The following is a 21,628-nucleotide window of genomic DNA, read 5'->3' on the forward strand; positions in this document are numbered from 1 at the left end:
ATTATGTCAAGATAGGCCCTGGAAAAGACATTTCTCATGTATCACCTTATTAGTGCCGTAAAATCTGTGCTGTTTTAACTGCTGGGGTCATTTGGCATATTCTGCATACATTTCACAATGACTCTGAGGTTTGACTAGTCCAGTTTTTTCCTTCCATTTCTAAAAATATGATTGGCATTATAATTACAAGCTTACAAAATAGCCTCTAAGTGACTGTCTGTCAGTGGCGTTTTTCAACGTAATGAATTTGATTAACTGTATCTTAAAGGCGTGCAGGCTGACAGTTTGTTTCTTCAAAGCTGTCAGGATTTCTGAATTATTCTGTGCAACATCTGTTGTCTAACTCTAATTAATTTGCGGCGTACATTTGCGTTGAATGATTTCTTTAACTTTTGCAAGTGCGACAAAAATTTGCATTTCTAATTAATTTTATTTTCAGCAAAACACACTGAATCGACTGCCGCAGTTCAGCGGTGTCTGGAAGTGTCTGCACAAACAACACGGAAACAACAGAAATCAGCAGGTGCATTTAAAAGCTAATTATGAAGCTTTTTATTTACTCAGGAGCGTCTTTTGTTAGCTGTTTCCTTCCCCGGATGATTACTCAAGTTTGTTTTGCCATTCAAATGCTTTCTAATAGCACTGAAAGGGTTTTATTGATATTGTAACTAACTATGACACTGCTTTGACATGCAGGTACATAAGCGCTCCGGGGCGGAAGGATCGCCCATAGACAAGACCTGTCCTTGCATTTTTCTTTGTGTTTGTTGATAGACTGTGTGCTAGGGGGAAAAAAACGAAAGTCTTATTGCGACTTTGTTCCCAAAATAAGTAAACGAACCTGTCTTCCCCTTTCCTCTTCATGCTCTTCTAAAAAACAGATTGCTTTTCTTCTGCTTTTTCAGAGCTACTCCAGTCAGGGCAGAGGCGGCAGTGGTGGCGGAGGAGGAGGAGCTGGGGATGAGGACTACGAGATCCCCCCCATCACACCGCCGAACCACGCCGACCCTTCTTTGCTCCACCTCATGGAGCACGAGTCAGGTTACCCCTTTCACTCCCTGCCACACAATGGCTTGCTCAACACCTACTCCTACCCCGAGCTGCCCGCACTCATGATGTCCAACATGCTGGGTCAGGAAACTCACCTCCTGTCTGGGCCTATGCACTCGGTGAGTACTTTTTTTTTTTTGTCCACCTTTTTAGCTGTGGCACTTTCTGCTCATGCAAGTCAAGCGCTGTGCCAGGCTATTAGTCTTTGTGGTCAGAGGATTGGAAGGTATCCAGCAAGTCAGCATAGAGAGCATTTCGTCTGAAGGTTTTACATGTTCTAGTCCTTTTAAGATTTTATGTGCTGCATCGAACAATATAAACATATATAAACTGTAAGGCCACAAAATAACCAACTCTTCTGCATGCTGATCATGTTTTTTCGTAATGGGAAAGCATTCTTCTATTAGAGTCATAATTAACTTGGTTCGAGGCCAAGGAAGCAGCGCTGAAGTCTGAGCAAGGCCAAAGTCTAAGCATAAATACAGAGAGCTGCTGTTTCCTTAACACCGAGACCACTGCAGCAGAACTTCTTTAATATCTGCACAGCTGCGCAAGTCAAAGATTTCATTGCCTCGAAAATGAGCCAAGAAGGGATGGAGAAACTCATTGTGGCGCGTTTTCTTTCGTTACAATCAGCAAATCCAAAAAGGAGAGGGGTAAGGATGAGTGGGTGGGGGAGGAGGGAGGGGATCCCTTGTCAGCTACTTTTTTATTTCAAAAGGACGCCAAGGACCTCCATTCTTCCCCTCAGTTAAAGGGACTTTCTCCCGTGTTAAACATGCTTCAGACTGAACATGTAAACACCCCCGGCGAACACATTCAAATGCTTTAATCATAGGATCGAATCAAATGAATTATAGATGGCCCGCGTGGTGAATTATTCAGCGTTATATACTTTCATCTGACATAAATATTACTTTTTTTTTCTCCGTGGCCTCCGTCATGAATATTTATGCTTTAATGTGAGCATCCGTGGCATTTATCCCCCGTTAATCAGGTCTTATGTGATTTTCAGAATCAAACCGCATAAGATGCAGACTCTTATTTTTTTTCCGTGGGTGGTAGCTGAGGCCTCCATTAAAGCCAGTCTTCAGGATTAGGTCACAATCCACTGGCTACTTTGCTGAATGTGCTCGGGTGCAGGAGGACGATGCCGCTGGCTCGAACGTCTGTCTGCTTTTTAGCGCGAGTGAACGCTCGAAACAAAGTGTTGATTAAGCTTTTAACATGAGAGCGCATACCCTGCGTCAAATGCGTGTGCACGGCACGTTTAAAGTTTATGTTATGTCCGTGTATGTATGTTCAATAAAGCCTCCAACCCCCTTTTTTTGGCCGGCAACAATTTCGAAGCAAACAAAGAGGGAGTACCTGCCTCTTAAACCGCTTTTGTTTCACCTTTGCAATTATTTATTTTCAAATAGCCCTTCAGGGTAATGTTCCATTTTCTTATTTCACACCCCCTTTTCTCATAAATGAACCGTCATTGTAATAAATCACCGCACAAACAGAGACTTGCACACACTGTGAAAGGTCCAGAGATTTATGTAACACATTCATGTTTCCCACTTCCACATTTTAGTACTACTCTAGCAGAGGCTGGCTAATAATAGCTGCTATTAATATTTCTTGTTGCCTAGCAACCCCAGCAAGTAATAGCTTACTCTGGAAAAATAGATGACCGATAAGGAAGAAGGAGGAGGGGTGGTGGTGGTGGTGGTGGTGGGGTTGGAATGGGAAGGGGGGGATTCAATTCATTTATTATCTCCTGGGACAAGAGGAGCTTATTTCTGAGGCTGAGGAATAGGAAAGTAGGCTGTATATGAGAAATATTTTAACGCAATTGGAGATGACGTTATTTTCATTTTGCTTCCATTAGGGATGTTTCATTTGATGTTTCCCCAGCAAAGTCAATTAACCTTAATTTCATACTGATAAAGGTATAATAAGGAAGATTGAATTTATGTCTGCTGCATGCTTAAAGAATAATAAGGGTGGATAGAAATAAGCTCTCAGTGTAACCAGGGGCAGCAATGAAGAGACAAGCCTTTACCTTTGTTGTATTGTATTGACAAAAACCTTACAATAAACTCACAAAATTGAAGGAGATAACTGGGAAAAACCAAAACGCTAATCATTCAACAGCCTTCTTTCACCACCGCCGCCGAAGCAAATAAAAAGTCGACAGCATTACCTTAAGGATACGCTTCTCTTCAGTAACAGCTATCCTTCACTGCACATTTAAAACCTCCTACAAGTACAAGCTCAGCTGGAGCAACAGATACGCTTCATCTCGAGGGATGTTGTTGCTGTTTTTTGTACAACATTTAGCCTAAGGCTAATGCTCTGTAAACTTCTCGCTGCTTTGGGATTCGCTTTTTCAGCTCACATCGATCCTACAGCAAACAGAGTTAAATCATTACAGGATTGAGAGCAGTGGATTGACCATCACAGTGCTGCATGGGCACATACAGTAATTTTGCATCAGTTTGTCCTTGTAGCTGTAGTCTGTATTAATAATCTTGAGCTTTCTGACCGCGCGGAAGTCATTTCTCTTCAAAAGCCCTGTTTTTTTTTTTCTTCCTTTAGTCAGACAAATTTCTTTTTTCCATCTAATTGTGATTCCACAGGCAGCTGAACTATTACAGTAGCTGGTGAATCAACGAGATGCGCAGTGGATGTAGGGAACAAAAAAAAAAAATCTGTCAAATAGATGCATTGAATGTTTCAGATTCACTGATGTATGTTTTTGTTTTGTTTTGGGTTTTTTTCCATTTTTATTTTCATCTGTCAAATCCAGCACTTAGTTGAGATCCAGAAGTTGATCCTTTTTGCTGCGGTTGCGTGTTGTTCATCATAGCAGTTCTCAACTGCCAGTTTTGACCCATTTCTTAGACTTAAAATTACACCTTTTACAGGAACTCCAACAAGAAGCAGCATCAACACTGCTGTTATAAAAGACAGAGCTGTCTATCAGCGAAGCTCCTACATTCTCAAAACTCCTCCTCACACCGCTGACCTAGTCTGTCAGCTTCTCTGAACCGAGCCAAGTCTTGGATGACTGGATACTGTGAAATGTAACATGCTGTCGTGCGAATGCTCATTGCTGAGGGAGAATCCCTGTCTCATCCTCAGCTGCCAGCATTTCTGCCATCCCGGCACTTGGTGGAAAGGTGGCACCCAGGGGTCTCGTGTTCAACAAGCGCCCTGATCATTCAGGTCTGGCTGATGGCACAGTGGCGCAGGGGAGAAGGAGGGGCTGGGGAGGCGGGGGGGTTGCAGGCAAGGTCAGTCTCTTATAAAAAAATTAAAGCAAGAGTGACCCTCGCTGGGAGGCGGTAATGAGAGGTCGAGGAGGAGTCTGTACAGCGGCCCCAACGTGGAGCCTTGAGGGGGGGCCACTGTGTTTAAATATTCAAACAGAGCATGAGGCCCTGTCTCATTACTAGTGTAATGAGGCCAGTTACAGAGCAGGAAAACCCCTGCCACCAAAAAGAAGAAAAAAAAACACTGGCCAATTTCACAAGTTTCTTACACACATCCAGCCACATGACTCCAGCCAGGAATTGTGTAGAGCTTTGATAAATATGTGGTTCTAGTTTAATATCTCTGGCACAGCGATGTGTGACTGACAGGCCAGTTTTAACCCTCTGCTGACAGGTTGATGTTGATATCACGGACAAGTTGTCAGTCAGAGTTGTTTTGGTTGGTTGGTCGGTTCATTTTTGGTGGCTTGTGCATAGAAAACTACAGCAAGCTCAGCATTCACTTTCATATTTAGCCATCTTGATTGAACATAAGCATTAATTTTAAGATGCATCCAATAAAAGGTCTTACTTTAGTGCAGTTAAAGGTGTCTTCACATCATAAGTAGATCGTGTTTGCACCCTGCTACTATTTGTGCAGCATGTGGGTGCTCGGTATATATGTGTGTGTTGACCATGTGCGTGTATATTTATAGATATATGTGCGTGTGTCTTTGTTTGCCTTTGTCTCCAGAAAAAGTAGAAGAGTAAGCTGCAAGGTTAGGTTGGCTTGGCTTAATTTGATTTTGTTTAATCTGGAGAAAGAAATTCACTTGCACCGCTTGGCATTTGCGACAAGGAACGGCTACGGAAAGGCCACAACTGTTTTAGGGCGGTGACATAAAAATCGTATTGACAGCTGTGGTTATGGAGAGTGCATGGATGTAAGATGAAGCTATCGAGCTATCGAAGAGATCAAAGTGAGTTAAAATAAAGTGCACACGGTCATGTTTGAGATATTTAGGATATTCGGAGATGCTGAGTTTACAGAAAGTGTTCATAGTAGAATCTGTTTGTTGAGTACTTAGGGTGAAGTGCAAGGTGTCAGTCTTTCCTTTGTCCGCTATTTAAGTAGATTTATCTAAAATATTTTCTCAATATTTGGAGTTGGGTTTGACATGACATGCTCAGTGAAGCTGGATTTTTTTTCCTTTTAAATTGAAACAGCCATCTTTTTTCCATCGTAGGTTTTTTAAGACATATCTCATATGACCCGCTTGCTCTGCTGCCTTTCACTGGAATAGATATGACATCTTGGTGACGTTCCCAGATAAATCACTTTTGGAACAGTAGAAATATTTTCTGTTGCGGCTTTCTATTTCACAAAAAAAAAAAAAAAAATTGAGAGAGGAAAAAAGAAAGAAAAAAAGACAGATGCCCTTCAGTGCTACACTCCACAACAGGGGTGAACAATGTGTCTTGTAGCTGTCAAAAGAAATGACGGCAAGATAATTGGTGGGGCATTCCCGTTTCGTTTAAACCGAGACAAGTAGGCTTCAAAATAGAATCGGGCTTTTTAAAAAAGTAAAGCTTTGTTTTGCGCTGCTCATTATGCAGGGTTCAAAATGGAGTAATGAAGACGGGCATTAACGGATTGAGCTTTAAAAACAAATGCACATTCATTGGGGCTCATGAATATTCATGCCGCTAATTCAAATAACCTTAGGCAACTGTTACATCTAATGAATATTTAAAACAGCTTGGTCACAGAGATTTGAACACTGCATTATATCTGACTTTCTAGGATCATCGTGTACAAGAGTAAACAATTAGTAATGCCAAAAACAGATTCCAGCGGTGATGAAAATACGTCTGGGAAACAGTGTCCCGTGTTGTCACATTAGTTACAGGCCGTTGGCACTCCGAAGGCGAGCGCGATGCCATGCGACGGTGTGAAAAATTGTAAATAATCATAATAATTGGTGAAATGATTTGTTGATTAATCGGGGAGCCTAATCAACAAAATTATTAAGTGGAGCAATTTTGAAATCATAATCAGTTATCACGCAAAAATGCTGCAAATGTGAGATTGTGTTGATTTTCACCTGTTGTGCTTGGGAATCGAACAGGTTCAATGTATTATTCGGACACCGAACCAGTCATCAGATAAAAAAAGTGATATGTTTATTTAGATATGTATGATAAAGAGAGAAAAGTCTTTGTTTTGGGGGGTTTAATCATCATAAAACAAATTAAAATGATCATAAACCTTTCGAGCTCGCTCAGTCAGGAAGGTAGAGTTAGCAGAGCGCGGGGAAAAAAGCTGCACCTGGCACAGTGGGCCCTTGGGCGACACGGGGGTTGACTAAACATGTTTATGTTTACCGCCTGGCGCCCTTACATGTTACAAGGCAGAGAATCCCATGCTGGCCACTTAAAAGAGGGCCTTCCTATGAAGGGATCAGTGTGGTGACTCGTCCTCGCCACCACCGCGACGCTAATTAGGCCCACCGCAAAGCCAGCCTGTGGGGATAATGTCCCATTATTAGAGTCATTTGTTTCAATTAACCGCTCTGTGATTCTACAATAGCACTGCGCAGCCCAGCGCAAAGAAGCCATTACTCTCGCCCAGGGAACCAATGAGGTCTGGGACGAGAGTGTTTGTAAGAAGGTTACGGATACCTGCCGCTGCCAGCAGTCGTGCTGTCGTGCTCCGCATTTAGCCCAGTCTCTGATGAGTTGTTTGATCCCTGGGAGAGTGGAAAAAACTCCTTATTCAAATCTTTTTCTAGAGCTTTTAAAGACTGTTTCTGACTATGCTGCTTCTGAAAACGTGAGATTTTTGCTTCTGTGCATTTGACTGAGAACTGATTGAAGATTTGTTGAAGGATTGTTGACTTAAGCATAAACCGCTGAAAACTATAGGCTGTTCACGTACCCCTTTACAAGCTGAGAGCTTTGTGGTTGACTGAATTACTATTCTGCTACTGTATACTTATGGTCTTTAAGTCATTTTTAGACTGCAATCAAGTTACTTTCAGAACACGAGGCTCTCTTTTTCTTTCCATTTCATGCATTACTCTTGTTAGTCTTGTTACTTTTGTAAATTCAAAGACTGCGTTCGTGCATTTTAATTCCACCAGTGGACAAAGAAGGCAGATTGCTTTGATAATTCCCGCTGCTTTAAATGGGAATTGTGAAATGACAATTAGTCTGGTGCCTTTGCGGCCAACAAAAAGCAAACCCTTGATAAAAGCTGTTTGTGCACTTGTATGGTGCCTGTTGTTGGTCACAGCTGGAGGCCACCACTTACAGGGTGCAAAGAGAGATTATGAGAGAGATTATGACTGTGATTTCTAGCTGGTGTAAGAGGCACAACTTTGAGAAAGTCTGTTTGTATAAATGGCTTTGATAACCATCCAAGTGATTCTTCAAGCAGCTAAACCAGGTGAATTATGTCTACAAGAATTAACTCATTCCTTGTAACATCACTCTTTTCTTGTCATTTGCATAAGATATTTTCTTTTAATCAGCCAGATGCTTTTCTGAAAAAAACACCTAGGTGTTTTCGTGCATTTAACAGCACAAGTACAAAGACACTTATCAACTCCAAATGCTTCAAAATGGAATGTTTTAGAGCACTTTTCGGTCCTTTCAGCTCTAGATAATGGAAACTTCGATTGATACCAAGAGGTTGCTGCCCTGTGATGCCTCTGTTGCCAGGCTCTCTCATTGGCTTTCTCCCCCCGCTGCGCAGATGTTTACAAAGAGACATCACCAGCTCACATTAAAGGGTTCAAGTTGTCCCCTCAGGCTGTTGCTATGGAAATAACCCTGCTACGGTCGCTCATTCATGTTTGATTAATTGTTTTTTTCCTTTCTGTGCTGTTGCCTCTACAAAGACCTCATCATGGGAACATATCATCTCGAAAACAAACAATAGGAAAAGATGAATATGTTCAAATCTGCTCTATTTGGACTTGCAGATGCACTCTCTTCCTGCTTTGACATGGCATTAGCATTGTATTAACACTGATAAAGCTCGCTTGTGAAGCCACGCAATCATACAGATATATTTTTTATTTCGTTCCCCAGACTTACCTGGACAGAAGATAAGCTTTTTTTTCTTTTGCCTTTTTCTCCTCTTAAATTGCACTGTGTAGCGCTGAGATACAGCAACCCACTGGGGCCAATTAGGATGCCAGCAGAGCCAGGAAGTGCATAGCAGATGCTTTTGCCACTATTTATTAAAATCCAATCTGCGGGGGCCCCTCCAACAGCTCGTTAAACTACCGTTAATCTAATTAGCTCTCACTTGCCACTGTTTTCACCACATTACCAAATACAAGGGCCTCGACTTTGCAATTTAGGCTGATTAAGTAGGTCCAGTGCTGTTAGGCAGAGCTTGTAGGGAGGAGCTTCTCAGAGCTGTCAGTCATTCTCCCGAGTCAGATAAATCATGCAGCTTAGTTCAGCAATGGCTTTGGATTTAAAGTATCAGCAATAGGAATGTTAGTTGAAATCAAATCCACATTGCAGCCCAAAACTGTAGAAATACTCCATTTTTGTAATGGCATGGTACCAAAACTGGATACAAATTCCATAATGGCTTCTTTATGTATATATAGATATATGTATATATCTATATATCAGGTCTATACGATTCTGCTAACATCCTTTCATGTCTCCTAGATCAAGATCACGAATGTGCACTTCCGGTTCATTATTGTTTAGGCCAGGCTGTATTTTTTATTTGATGAGTGCTGCTCTCTGGACGAGTGCCTGGTTCCACTCAGAGATCTTTGCAGCGGCTTTGACATGCAGTCCTGCTTATTGCTTACAGATGGGCAGTCTGACATAGAGCTGTAATTGCTTCCAGATGAGGAGGGCACTGCATATATTTTAAGACATATTTTAACCTATCAAGTCTTCATCCTGAGCTGGATGTGGGGAATACAGAGAAACCAAGCTAACATGGCGTTTGGTAGCGTAAGATAAGAGGAATTTGTGTTAACCTGTATCCAAAGTTGACTATGACATGTTGTGTATCATTCAACCTGTGTGGGGAAAAAAAAGTTTAACGATCATCTGGAATTTTGGATGCCAGTCCTGGTATTTACAGTCACTTTTAATTTAAAGAGGACTGACGCGTTCAGATGTGTTTACATTCTCATGTAGCCTGCCAGCATTTTCTGAGACAACGGGCCTGACTGCATCATGTGCAGGTGCACTTTCAAATGATAGCTGAAAATGATATCTAAATAATGACTAAGAGCATGTTGTAAAATAAAAAAAAACAAAAAAACAGCAAAATTACAGAAACTTAACAAAGACTTGCTTATGTTTTACGTACATTTTACACAATTGCTGTTACAGATGTTTGGCACAATAGATTTTTGTACTTCTACAGCACCTATAAGAGCTCATTTTTGTCTTATTGCCCTGAGTTCCAGCTTGTGGTGAAAATTACAGGAAAAGAAATTATATATAGCATCTTGAAATCGCATTATTCTCACTGCTGGTGCTTTAACTGTGACTATTTATCTATTTATTAACCCAGAAAGGCTTAAGTGTCTGCAACCGCCACACTAAGCTGTGCAGCTCTTCACTGAGCTACTGTGAAGAGGTCCGCATTTGTTTTGCTGAAAGATGTATTCCACTGTAGTGCAATCTAAATATATTATTGAATTTCCTTCATTGTTTATTAAATTTAAGGCTGTGGTTATTAACAGTGGATCCTACAAGCACTTGTGTGTAATAGTGGTCGGTCATGGTAATGAACTCAATGAGAATTATCTACACATTCTACTCCCATCAGGTCTGTGAATCATATTTCAGGTGTTTTCCAAAACAAACAATAAAAAAAAAACAATAAACACACATTTCCTACACAAAACCAAAAGCCAGACATTCAAGGTTAGCCAATAAAGAGCCAGTTAGCAGTTGGTGAGGAGCCAAACTGAGAGGAAAACAAGGAAATGTTGCATTGAAATTCATCAGATGGACATTAGAGCAACACCAGTAATGAAAAATGTTGCTGTGCCACATTTCCTGTAAGTGTGAAAGAGGAAAGCGGTTTGCTTCAGACTCGCTGTGTTTACAGCTTGTGTCCGCTGCCCCCATGTGATCAAAAAAAAGAAAAAAAATAGTTAGTGCAGGTTGAAGAACGAACCGTTGGGTTTAATCTGCTATTACTCTGCAATCACCACTTTGAACAACAGTCACAGACAGTTTACGCAAATTGCATCTGCAATCGCTTCATCATTTGCTACTTCCCTGTGTATCAAAAACGCAGCAGTTGATTGTACAATGAAAAGTGAATTGGGGATTGCAGCCATTTATATGTCATCGTTCTGCATCATCACTGAGAAGTGTAGAGCGTAAGTGTTGGAGAACCTTTAAAATACGACAGAAAGTAGTGCGCGCATCAGGGATGTCGCATTTCTTTCCATTGTGGGAATTTGTGATGCAGATAGGTGAAGAAACAGTTTACGTTCAGATTTCCAGTAAATAGCCACATCCTCAGTTTTTCTTCATCCGGCACTTCTTGCCTCTTTCAAAGTGTACTTTATTCTGGAGATAACATTAAGGTGCTAATCTGTATCGGGAAAACAATGTTAGATGATTTGTTATTGAGACGTCGGCTTGTTAAATCTGCTTTTACAGTCCTCGGCCAAAGCTTATTTCACTACCGGCTTTCGATTGATGTTCTTAAACTGCAGATTTAAAAACCCTCTCATAGTCTGTTGCTCATTCTCCGGGCCACTGCACACTCACTGCAAAAAAAAAGCATGTAAAAATAGGTTTTTATCTTCTTCTTCTTCTTTGAGCTACTGTGTAGATCAAACTGTGTAACATACTCAAAACCAATAGCGTTTGTGTGTGTGTGTGTGTGTGTGCATCTATGAAACAAGGTGTGTAGATTTTGCAAGTGCATGGCATTCATTTTGATTTAGCGCTGTGCCCAGTATTTGCTTTTGTGTAACAGTCATCATTGTATCACCTTAGAGTAGTTCCTGTTTGTTTTTATGGCCTTTCAAAGCTGATACATTATGCAGCACTCTCCACTTTGCTGTTCACTGTATATGATAATGACTATGATAAGAAGACTGTGATTGGAGAAAGACTTTTATACACTCTCATGCTATTATCGGATTTTATTGTCTAATTTTCATCTGTCTTAAGCTTTGTCAGTCACCGCGCGTGCACACAGTCCTCGTTGCGAGTCCTCTTCTTTCTATATCTTTCCACTCCTGTTTTCTTTAGATCGACTCTTCTTTTCTTTTGCATCTCACTTTCTTCACTATTCCCCAAATCCACCTCCACCCCTCTCTCTCTCTCTTTGCTGTTTTGATAGTGACGCAGTTACCAGGCTGTCAATTCTAATCTTGTCTTGCCAGTGCAGTGCTGTCCATTCAGAATCACAGCTACCCTCCTTTTCCTTATCTCTCTCTCTTCACCTACCACCCCTTCCATCTCTCTCTCTCTCTCTCTCTTTCCATCACTATCTCTCTCGCTCTCTCTCTCCATCACTATCTCTCTCGCTCTCAGACAACAGAAATGCTGATGGGATGAGCAAGCTAAGGCTGACTCTATAGTTCAATCTTTTCCTGGTAAACTAGAAAGCTGTGTTGGAAATAAATTTAGTCTCTGTTGCTGTGTACAGGACACGATGTTTTTTACCTAAGACATCCGCGTGCTGTTTCTGGTCGACCCCCTAATTGCAGTCTTTAAAAGCTTTTTTACCATCAGTGTATGTCTGCTCTGTGAATGTGCATTGTGTCCTCTTGCATGGAGAAAATTGGCAGGCAATTACTTAACTTTAAAAAAATGTTATTAAACGCACTCATCAGCCAATCTGTTAGGTACACCCTGCAGGTTGAACTTCCCTTTGCCTTCAGAGCTACTTTTATTCTTTATCCCAAGGGTGCTCTGTTGGATTGAAATCTGGTGACTGCGATGGCCTCTTGAGTGCAGTGAATTCACTGTCATGATCAACAAACCAGTTTTGTGACATTGTCCATTATCCTGCTGGAAGCAGCCATCAGAAGATGGGTACACTGTGGTCATAAAGGGAAGAACATAGTCAGCAACAATACTTGACAGTGACATTTAGGTGATGCTCAGCTGATATTAAGAGGCCCAGAGCATGCTGAGACAACCCTAACACCACCACCACCACCATACTGAACTGTTGATACAAGACAGAAATTAAGACTCGTCAGTGTCTTCCAGTCTTCTGCTGTCCAGGTTTGGTCTCGTCTGCTTCAAGATTCCATGCGTTGTGCTTTCAGAGATTCTGCATGCCTTGGTTGCGAAGAGTGCTTGTTTTGAATTATCAGCTTGAAGCAGTCTGGCCGTTCTCCTCCGACCTCTGACATCAACGAGGCATTTTCGCCCACCGGATATTTTTTTGGACTATTTACCGTAAACGTTAGAGATGGTTGTGTGGGAAAATCCCAGTAGATCAACAGTTTCTGAAATACTTAAATAAACCTGTCTGGTCTGGCCTGTCTGTAATGTGAATGCCGGATCTTATATGTAAATGCCAAAGACATCATGGTAAATTGTTACAGGTGGATTTGCTTTGGTACTTTTTTCCACAGTTTGTTATTTACACGTTTTACATTTTTATGTACAATTAGAAGATAAGCCAAAGGAGACCTTTGCACTGCTGCAGTGAATTTAACTGTTGTGGCTGCACTGAATCCATCCAGCACTGTAAATGTGAATACTTATTAAACAAGAAGGCCTGTGTTTAAACTAAAGTTACAGCTTCAGATTGTGAGGGGCTGAGTTTTCCCTCTCATTTCCCTTTGTGTTTCAAAATGATAAAAGATAAAAATGATGGCTAAATAAATTGGCAAATAACATGGCATCATATGTTAAGCTAGCTTTAGCACAATAACAGTGATGCAAGACAAGAAATAAATATCAGTCACGTTAAAATCTGTCTGTTGTAAGCATATAATAAAAAGAGTTTCAAGTTTTGACATTTTGCATAGAGAGTCCATCTCGCAAGAGCACAAGATACCAGTCTTCTCAGTAGCAGTATCAGAAAATAGACCAGAATGCACTGGAGCCACGAGATGTTGCATTATGAATAAGGGATGTGACTGTCTCTTTTTCTCAACTGACAACAACAGCTGTCATAATCATTACTGTTCACTGTACCTGCACGAGAGAACCCGGCAAAATAAGCTTGATATTGTGTAGTTGGCTGTGTGGTGGGTAAGTGTTTATCCAGCGTCGATAGTTTGTAGGGCCAGAAAGAAAAAACTATAGTGATGAATATGGCTGCGATCACTTTTTCACTTTCTCATTTGAAAGATATTTCGTTTTACAGAAGACTGTGTCGGTTAATGAGACTGGTCTTCTTAAATATAAAGTCAAAGCTGTGGAGTTTTCTCTTAATAGGTGTTCAGGGCTCGAGTGTGAGGAAACCAGGCAGAGCGCATTAAAACAAAAAGATTATTTAGCAGGCAAAATGACAGGCCAGTGGGCCTAGTTTAATATTCTAATACAAAGTGTTTCTCTGTGGTACTTTGTTAAGGAAGAAAAAAGATCCGATGTTAAATTGCCTTTTTTGCAGAGAAGTTTACATTAAGTTGTTTTTTTTAATACATATATATTTATATATAAAGGTAATCTCATAAATGAAGGAAACCACTTTCACAATTAGATTTAGATGAAACATGCTGAAGAAAGATGAGAACAAATTAATCATCTGAGGGGGTGATTTTTTTTTTTCCTGCTTATTTTTCTGGGAGAAAATTATTAATACTGTGCAGAGTGCGCAGTTTTCACTTACTGTTGTCTCTTTAGAAGTATGTGAGCCATCTTTATTAATCTTTCAGAGTCACTGTCAGCTTTTTACTGTATATACTTGAGCTGAGAACATGAATCTCTGATTATAAAACGTGGAAATAAAGAAAGAAATGAAAGAATACGCCCTTTATTCTCCTGGTTGATTGCATTCTGCTGTGGGCTGTTGTGTGTCATCATTCTTTCCTCTGTATGAATACATGTGAATTTTCCTGGCGATTATTTAGCCTTCTTCTTCTTCTTTTTTATGTTTTGTCATTCCATTAGCTCTACCTTCAGTTTATTCTATTTTCACTTCAAAGGCTTGGGTGGAACAGATGTCGTTTCAAATGCCTGTCTTCTGCCTCATTGCCTAAAAGTGAGGGATGATTATTTTTTAATGAAACTGCACACACTCGCACGGGGGGAAAAAAAAGAATATTACCTGTAAGCTGTGAAATAGACAAGCAATACTTTCACATCATCCTGAATGGGGAACATTCATTCATTTCACACCACAAAGGCCATTTTGAAGTTTTCCTTAGCTGCCAAATGTGCTTCTGGACCTTGAATTTTGATTAGTTAATTTCATGCTGTGTGGAATACAGTATGTTGTTTGGCAAATGCCTCGCTAAAAACAATGCAGTTTTCAAAGGCAGTCGTTTCTTGTTTTCCAATCGACGGTGAAAGGGGAAAACACGGCCTTTGCTTAATCTAGTGATAAGTATGCACTGAATGGAAATGAACGTCTTTAAATGTCCTAAAGTTGCTGTTCGATACTCACGCGGGGACAAATCTTTTTTCACGGTTTGCACCCACACTGAGCTTTACCACTGAACCCCCTGGATGAGTGGATTATGAAAGCAAACATTCAAAGATGGTTAGAAGTTTTTTTAAAAATGCAACATGATTAAACAGGAACTTGGCCTTGGAGATGATGCGCGTTTGCCAAAATAGAGAAGAATTCGCTGTCACTTCCCTCAGAGCTCTTAACAACGTTTGAGTAACTCGGCGTAACCCGACAACCGCAACGAGTGCACATCAGCATCTTTCATTTGACTTAATACCAATGTATATCATCATATATTCCGCATGTCATTATTTCTATGATATGGATGGAAATTAGATTGTTTTTTTTCTGCCTTTATAGCAACCAGGAAATCAGGTTAACTGATGTTTCACTGCTACTAATGGCAACATCAAGCCATCACTTTTTCTTCACCGTCTCTCTCTCCCTCTCTCTCCTGGCTCCCTCTCCCGTCTCCGTTCATCTCCGTAAAGAAGGCAATTTCCATATAGAATCACATCCAGCATCAGGTGACCTGGATTTGACTCCCAGTCAAAGCCCTGCATGGAAAATGAGAATGTATTCATGTGTATTGGATCAAGTACATCACACAGATGTGAACAGTTTTGCCTCCTGAAAATGTCGAGAGATTGCAGTGTATTATTGTTGACAAACTGGGTGTGTGGAAAATTCCCTCTCTGCTGGTTTCCTGAAAACATGCCATTATTTCTGGTACACTTGAAAGAAGCATTTTTTTTAAAAAAGGAGGAAAAAAGGAAAATATAAAATATCTATTAATTCTGCAGCCATTAATTTAAGCAACTAGTGACATTTTGCAAACTTACTGGGAAATGTCCCTATAACCCAAACCTGCTTAAATTAAACTGGAACTGAGATTACTGTATTTATCACATAGCTGCATTTAAATCTAAAATCCTGAAGGCACCACAAACAAGGCAAGAGGTCAAGTTCAGTGAGTTTAGTGGAGGTGTAGATGTCTGCCTTCCTCCACCTGTCAGTCAAAGTGAACACACCCTGAACTTTACACCTTAACGTTCACAAGGTTGAGTGGAACTGTAAATCCTCCCACTCAGCTAAGTGGCTAATTAGCTATAGAGACCAAAACCATCTTTTTACAGCTGTTTACCCCTTAGAGGTAAAAAGCTGATGTGGTGTTGTCGTCACACTATTAGGTAGGCTGGCATCCGGGTTGCCAGACAGGCAAAAGGTTCGACTTAATAGTTCAAGAAGGAAGTCATGTGGGATTTTCACATTTATATCAGTAGGTATCACTGGCAGTATTTTATTTATGCTGAAAAGTAAGTAACACAGGAATCTAACAGCTAATTTTTTTCACATATCCAATTTGGGGTCACTTCAGCTGTCATAGGGTGAAAAGCAGGGTACACCCTGAGCAAGTCACCAGTCTGTTGCAGGGTTAACACAAAGAGATGCTCATATTCACAGCTATGGCCAATCTAGAATTGTTCATTAGCCTAACCCATGCCTACCTGGAGAGAAGACATGCAACGCCCACACAGAAAGGCCCCAGCTGGTCGGTGGATCCAAATACAGGACCATGCTGTGAGGCAACAGTGCTGCTAAGCACCTGACTGTGCTTCCCACAAGAATCTGTGGGACAGTTTGGACACTAAAAGTACCGCCGTTTTTTGCACGTTTTGGTTGTGTCATGGTTTGCTGTGTGGCAGGCAGGAGAAGGACCCAAGATGCAGACTCACAGACACGGGGATAAACTCAAAAAACACAGCTTTATTGCTGGCCACGAGAAGTAATACAAAATAACCTAAAACTGGGAAAACTAAAGCATGAGCTGTACAAGGAACCGAACCACGGGGAGAATTACACACAACATGAGGGAGAACGCGACGCCGAACAGAGGGAGACTCAGACAGAAATACACAGAGGGTAAACGAGGAAAGTGGGCACACACGGGGAACACAGGTGACACTGATAATCATAACGAGACAGGGCGGGGTGAACTGAACATGACATGTACGGGCGTGAGAGTCACAAAGTAAACAGGAAGTGCACAGAGGTTCAGACAGGAGGAGAGAGAGCACGGGGAAAACACAGACATAACGGGCTGGGGAAACATGAAACAACCACAAAGGGAGACGAGGGCTCATAAATACATAGAGGGCACACAGGGGGGAGAGAGAGCACGGGGAGAACTTAGACATAATGGGCAGGGGAAACATGGAATAAAACATAAGGAGAGACGAGGGCTCACAGATACACAGAGGGGCACACAGGGGGTAAAAGCCATGAAGGGAAAACACTTAGGGAACAACACAACAGGGCAACTCAGAAAACATGACCTAAATAAGGAACGAAATACAAAAATACAAGGAACTAAGAATACTGGGCCAACATGGCCCAGGACCATGACAGGTTGCTACTGAAATTTAGTCCAACTTTCTCTAAAATTGTGCAAAATTGTATGTTTGTGCATAACCTACATATACTGTACATGATGCCCTGGAAAAACTAGAGTATCTTGTCCAACCAATGCATCGGGCACATAAAACTTCTTTCTGCGGTAGCTGATATTATGAAGTGATTTATGACGGTTTCCTTGTCTCTCTTTCTCCCCATCCATTTCTTCTGTCTTCAGATAAGCAGTGAGAAGCGACCCTCAGCAGAAATGATGAAGCCCAAACCCAAACCTCAAAAGAAGAAGAAGAAGAAGGACCCCAACGAGCCACAGAAACCCGTGTCTGCATATGCGCTCTTCTTCAGAGACACCCAAGCAGCCATCAAGGGCCAAAACCCAAATGCTACCTTCGGGGACGTGTCCAAGATCGTGGCCTCCATGTGGGACAGCCTAGGCGAAGAACAGAAGCAGGTAAAAACTATTTCGTGTAGGTGCAGAAGGTTTAAAACAACATGCTGTGCAAAAGTCTAGGCACCAAAATGAGCTTTCCAGATGGGAGCACGCACAGTGTGCAATGACGCAAACACGCGTACACATTTTGATTGCGGTCGCTCCAGTAGATGGCGCATGTGCTGCAGCAGAGGCAGGCAGCCTTTCGTTGACATTATCTGCCGTGTAATTACCAGAACATTGCTGTGAGATACAGCTCACCTTAATGAGCTAGTTCTTCTCTTTCCAAAGATAATCCATCCGTTTATCCCCACTCCCCTGACTCTCATTAAAATGATTTTCTTTCTAAATTTAATTCTACCAAAGGGAAGGAAGCGGAGGGAGGGGGAGTGTTCTCTGCAACAACAGCCATAAAACAGTCTGAGACTAACAAAGTAGGACATTTTATAGGCAGGAAATGGTCAGTATGGGAAAAATATAAACATGCTTGGGGAGATTTAAAGAGTCTAGGACTGATAATGTTATGCAGGAGGTAAATACACACATACTCACGCGCTCGTGCACCTCTGCAAAAGCAAGCAATCACATGTGAATGTGATTACTATCAAAGCCATCTATCTTAGCAGTGTAGTGTCCATAGAAAGTGAAAACGGCTTTTCCAGAAATAAAACAGAAAAATTGAAACTCATCTTTGCCAAAAAAAAAACTCCCACAAAGCGCTAGGCCAAGGTAGTGTCCCATTTCCTCTGTCCCACCAGCCTCCACAATATGTATCTTCATTGGCCCTCTGACAAGCTGGAATGTGTGAAGTTCTCATTTCCACTCTCTTTATTTATATCTCTCGCCTTCTATTTTGATCCTGCCTAGAATACAGAATTAGTGAGCTCCCTCCACTATCGACTCATCCTTGGATTGAGCTGAAGGGCATCTTGGCTATCCAGGAGGAGCAATCTATTGTTTTTTTTTCTCTATTCGACATGATCTCTAGTTTCAGTTCAGCAGTAATAGGTGGGAAGTAATACTGATGACAGATATAGACGGCCATCACTTTATTTTTCGTGGGTTTTCACCTGCAAGAGAAATCGCAGTTGTTAGCTGTTAATTAAATCGTCTGTTTCATGGGATGAACAAAGTGTAATTTTAGGAAAGGATGTAAAAGAGTTCAGACAGGGCTCTGCAAAGCTCCTGTGTAGCTTCTAGACTAGCTTAGTGCTTTACCAGTGTACATCAATCACATAAAAAGATTTCAAGTTCCTGCATTGTGGCTTGTTTTCAGAAAACTTTTAGGATTATTAAAGTTTCAGGTCCTTTGCTGAATGAATAGACGTGTTTGTGCAAAACATTTAGAAAAGTATCATTTTGATATCAGTAAATGTGTTCATTCCGGCTCCAGTACTGCAACAACAGTACAGTATATAAACACATTTTTTTCCTACTAAGAAGGATTTTTCTCTATCTTTTCTTTTTGTTTTGCATAATAGACATCATTTTGCCTCATTTTGCCTCATAGCCCTTATAGTTAATAGCACCATTTTCCATCATGGTGTTGCATCCTACACAGACACTCATCATTACATATATATATATATATATATATATATATATATATATATACACACACCTATATATGCTGGCAGAAAATACCTGTATAACAGCACACACGCAGAGGTCCATGTGCGCTCACAAACTCACATTCTTCATGCAAACACACTTCAGTCTGTTGGAAAACACATGACATCAGAGGCTTGTACATCCCTCTGACAATATGAAAGGCAGTTTCAAACAAAACTCACATCGTAATGTGCCAAATGACAACAACCATTCTGGTTTATCACTAATGTACTGATAGTGTTATTGTGGAGCTAAAGGGACAGAGAGAGAGAAGTTCCAGTTCATTTCTCTAGGTGGATTGGAATGGAAATGATGTGTCGCTACAATAGAGAGAGACACATTGAGATGAGGGAGTATTAGTGCTGTGATGAGGAAATAGAGGTGTTCTGTACCATTGGCTCTGATGGAAAGGGAAACATTAAGCATCTTTTTATGTGTATGTGTGTGCATGTTTGTGTGTGCGTGCATGTTCATGTGCGCAGGATGTGTTTAAGAGAGTGTTAGAGTTTGCCTTTAAAAAAAAAGTCGTGTGTGTGTGTGTTTATTGACAGATGTGTGTGTCTGTGTGTGTCTGCACGTTTATGAGCGAGTCAAACTCTGCTCTCACCTGAAGCCTCTTGTTTTGATTTTATTTCTTCACAGGGGTACAAGAGGAAAACCGAGGCGGCTAAGAAAGAGTACCTGAAAGCCTTGGCCGCGTACCGAGCCAGTCTGGTTTCCAAGGTAACGCTTATGACACACAGGCCCTGGCTAAGACTGATGATGGATTGGATGTAAAATACTTGCTAATGGGCTGGGAGGACCTTCTTTCGCATGAGCTGGTGGTGGTGAAAAAGAGTGTGGTTTTGGGGGGGGGGGCATGTGATGCTCAAAGTACAGGCCCTATTTGGAACAATACTTGATTTCCATAGGGTGCACAGTGGGGGTAGGGGTTTGTAGTTGGTATGGTGATATAGGGTGAAGGGTTGGGGGAGGGGTCGGCCAGTCAAAGCACACATCCATAATGGCCATAATGTGTATGCGGCTTAGAGAAGACAATATAATAACTCTCTTATGCGCTATGTGGGCTATCAGATACTCTGTACTGTATGTATCTTTGGAAATAAGCAATCATTAATTTACCTGTGTCCTGCATTAGTTCCTCCTCTCGTCATCTAGAGCTGGAAGCACATCCAAATCAGCAGAGGCATTTGTGGGCTTTGCTGCTATTCCCACCTCTGACACTTTCCCGCTAATTCAGATCTATGACATCCTTTTTGCCCCATGAATGATGCCGGTTTGTATAAACCAGCAACGCAGCACAGGGAATAACGAAAGGCAAGGAGGAGGGCTGCGAATTGCATTGTTTAGTGCCGTCTTGTATTAACAACACACAATGTAGTGTGGTGAAGATTCCTTTTGTCATTCCATTTGTTCTGCAGGCAAACAGTCTCATTTCTCTGCCTGGGGTCCTGCATATATGTATGTGTGTGTGTGCACGTGTGTGTGTGGGTGTGTGTGTCCCACTCCTTTTCCCATCTATCTGTCAAGGTGTGTATTGATCATTACCTCGGCCCCTTGCTCTATTCATACAAATGGGCTCCATTACCTTCTAATCAACACTGATGGCTGGAGATGAGCAATCTGACAGCTCATCACAGGAGCCTGGAGAGGGTGGGGTGAAGATAGAGGTGGGGTGTTTTATGGGTGTTGCTCCTGCTCAGTGTGGTACTGTCCAGCCTGGGAAAGGTCAAATTCAGAGGGGTTTTTTGGTGAAGTTTACGATTTTTTTGTTTTTAATCTGTACAATCTTTGCCCATCTGTCAGCTCCTCTACATGGGTGTAGAGGTGACAACTGTCGCATGCTTAAAAGAAAAATCCAGCAGGGGTTTATTCTCATATTTTGCGCATTATGAATATTGATATAGATTATATTTTACGCACAGCCTGGAGCCTCGTAGAGATTTAGTAAACAAATCCTCAGTCAATAAAGAAAGTAATTTGTGCAAGGGTGCAAGCTTTCCACAAATAATTCAGCAGTAAATGTAACGCTTTAGGAGATAGCCTGTTTAGGTTCTAATTAGATGAAAAAGCCTTTATTACATACCTACATGCTTAATAAGAAAGCTAGCTCAGCTTTGCATAAATACTAGATCAGGGGAAACAGCTGCATGGATCTGCTGATTTTTCTCATCGAAATTTTAGAAAGAAAGCAAAGAAGCAAAGATCTCAAACTATTGCTTTAAAAAATAATTCTCTGTAAGTCCAACAAAAATGTATGATGGAAAATAGCAGGATATCCCTGTGGCT

At 41.3% G+C, this 21,628-nt stretch overlaps 1 protein-coding gene across 5 annotated transcripts in view; it reads left to right on the forward strand.

Annotated features, from left to right (window-relative positions):
- Window positions 1–21,628, forward strand: part of LOC146684150 (TOX high mobility group box family member 2-like) — an 83,359-nt gene that overhangs the window by 57,269 nt on the left and 4,462 nt on the right. For all 5 annotated transcript variants that reach the window (XM_085443958.1, XM_085443959.1, XM_085443960.1 and 2 more), the window contains 3 exons: window positions 906–1,169; window positions 17,519–17,749; window positions 19,982–20,062. In XM_085443958.1, coding sequence (XP_085300084.1) covers window positions 906–1,169; window positions 17,519–17,749; window positions 19,982–20,062 — 576 coding nt within the window. The remainder of the gene's footprint in view (window positions 1–905; window positions 1,170–17,518; window positions 17,750–19,981; window positions 20,063–21,628) is intronic.

Source organism: Copadichromis virginalis, linkage group LG20 (genome assembly GCF_057382275.1).
Source record: "Copadichromis virginalis isolate Kocher_CV1m ecotype Utaka linkage group LG20, C_Virginalis_male_GT1.1, whole genome shotgun sequence".
Classification (NCBI taxonomy): domain Eukaryota; kingdom Metazoa; phylum Chordata; class Actinopteri; order Cichliformes; family Cichlidae; genus Copadichromis; species Copadichromis virginalis.